Source organism: Rhagoletis pomonella, unplaced genomic scaffold (genome assembly GCF_013731165.1).
Source record: "Rhagoletis pomonella isolate Grant_MI unplaced genomic scaffold, Rhpom_1.0 Rhpom_scaffold_00007, whole genome shotgun sequence".
NCBI lineage: Eukaryota > Metazoa > Arthropoda > Insecta > Diptera > Tephritidae > Rhagoletis > Rhagoletis pomonella.
In genome coordinates this window covers 26,610,942-26,613,438 of record NW_023458561.1, presented here as the reverse complement: position 1 = coordinate 26,613,438, position 2,497 = coordinate 26,610,942, and the positions used below count along the sequence as shown (strand labels likewise).

At 33.0% G+C, this 2,497-nt stretch overlaps 1 protein-coding gene across 1 annotated transcript in view; it reads left to right on the top strand.

Moving 5' to 3' along the window:
* The first annotated feature begins 250 nt into the window (after positions 1 to 250).
* Positions 251 to 2,497, top strand: part of LOC118743761 (tyrosine-protein kinase receptor torso-like) — an 11,222-nt gene continuing 8,975 nt past the window's right edge. Inside the window, exon 1 of the mRNA XM_036476523.1 lies at positions 251 to 268. Within this exon, the coding sequence (XP_036332416.1) occupies positions 251 to 268 (18 nt within the window). The remainder of the gene's footprint in view (positions 269 to 2,497) is intronic.

Here is a 2,497-nt window from a genome sequence, read left to right as displayed (position 1 = left end):
TTTTTTGTGTTGTGATAGTCTTTTAGTTAATGAGCAATATGATTAAGCATTCATACGAAAGCTGATATTGGTTTTAATCATGAATTCTGCTTAAATCTCAACAAAAGCGCTAGCACATTGCACTTGCATACATGTGTACTCGAGTATGAGAAGCAAATAATTATATGGCTCAAGTTCACAGCTTTAAAGATTTTTGAGCGTTAAATCTTTATTGTTAAGAGACCCTTTCAAAAAAGGTATTCCTAGAAAAATGGCGATGCATATCCATGTGAATGAGTTTACACCTGCATGAATGCAATATTTATCAACCTTCGTTAAATAAATTGAAAAGAAAAACGCGAAATCCATTGACTTTTCTATGGACTACTGTTGGGATACTCATATTTTTTTTTTTTTAATATTTTTTCCATTGTTGTTTTCGCCTGTGTGAAAATGAATTTACAATGAAAACGCTGCAGCAGTTATCCCCCGTTTGTATTTATGACTCGAGCAGTTGCTGAAATTCTTCTTAGTCATGTGTGGCCACAGTTGTATGTGTATGTATGTCACTGTGGGTGTAAAGGTCGAAATTTGCGGCAGCCTCATGGTGTTGATGCATTTCCATCAATGCTTACAAGATGCGCTGTTGTTGGCTGGAGTTAAACCACAAGGTGGTTACAGTATCGACAACTTTAATTTGCGCAAATTAAATTCTGAATCGTTTTGAATAATAGGGGAAAAACGATATACATTCATAAGTAAAACATCTATCCTCTTAAACATTAATTTTATTACATCAAACGAGCAATTCTTGTATATAAATATATATCTCCATAGGGTTCTCGGACACGGCTCTAACGATTTTGATGGAATTTCGTATAAAGTTAACGTTTTGCATTTTAAGGTTATCTAAATAGGTATTATCTCCGAGAAGACTCATATGTATAAGGTTGCCACCTAATCGAAATTAATTACAAAATAATTAAAACATCATAATATGGGTATCAAATGGAAGGTATTTTAAAAATCCCTAATCCCTAATTCAAAAATATTTTTAATACGGTTGCCACCTATTTCGAACCGCATATTTATTTAATTGTTTGTTTAGAGAATAGAGGTACAATATTACTATTCATGCGTAATAAGAGAAGGTTATTAAACAATGCTTTCCCTATATACTTATGGCGTTTTCTTTTCTACAAAAATGTTGCCCGTTCATTGCCCTCTCCTTAGTATTTGTGTGTAGAGGGCACTGAGAAGGCAACATGTGTTTCGGTAGAAAAGAAAACTCCATAGGATACATATTAGTGTAAGGTTGCCACTTATTTTCGGTTCTACACAATTGCAAAGGAAAGGTATTGTTGAGAACTTTTGTCCGAAAATATTTTCGATCAGGGTTGTCGCACTTTTATGTAATAAAAATTGTTATTTTGTACATATAAATAGGGTTGCCACCTAAAATTTAAAGTAAGTATTTATATTTATTTTTATAGACACCAAAATCCAATTTTTTTTTTGTAATTTTTTTCCAAAATGTTTTTTAAAGCAATATAAGTGACTAGTATTTGAGACCCAAGCCTAAAAAACATTAAAAAGTATATGCACTCCGAGAAAAGCTCGATCAACCTGGTACTAATTATTCAAGGTGTAACAGGAAATTGCGTATTTTATCCATAAAGTACTTGTAACTTCGCATCAAATAGCTTTCATGCAGGAATTGCGAAAATTTTTTCACATAAAGTAGATGTATGTCAAATCCTGTTTATTAATGCACTAAATCCGGGATGAGCAAATTTTTTTCAGGGTAAAAGTAGTGTACAAAATATATTAAAAGCATCATATATATTAGTAATAAGAGTCGGAGTACAAGAAATTTGAATACGCTCTTATTCCCAATTCATGCTGGCTCTTGATGTTACACTTCATCTACCTCCTAAATGTGCCAAGCCGGCTCCAAAGTGCAAAAGGCTCCTGGGAGCCACTTTGCCCATCTCTGCACTAAATGTTTAAAATCTAACGCATAGCATGTTTATCGAAATCGATAGGCCATAAATGGGAATTTATGGTTTATTTCAGTTTACACTTCAATTCAAATGTTTGTGTGCTAACATGAATATAGTATATATCTTTTATGTACATATGTACATTAGGGTAATCGTTATTTAACAAGTTGATTTATTTTTTCAGACAGTTCTATAGATTTTTTAGGTTAGCGCTCACCTGTAGGCCGCATGGGCCCAATTGTGATGCCCAGTAGCGCGGGTTTGCCCACATGGGTTTAATATCTTAATTTTCTTCTTCTGCAGAAATCGTTATTTGGACCTTACAACATTATGAAATAACATTAGTTGGGTTGAGTTGAGTGGAGGAGAGTTTAACATAGCACTTAGCTTAACATAACATAAGATAATATGCTATAACATAACATAACACAACATAACATAACATAATGTAACATAATATAACATATCCACTCTTCTGTCTTATCTTCCTTATCACTATCACTTTATCTCTATAG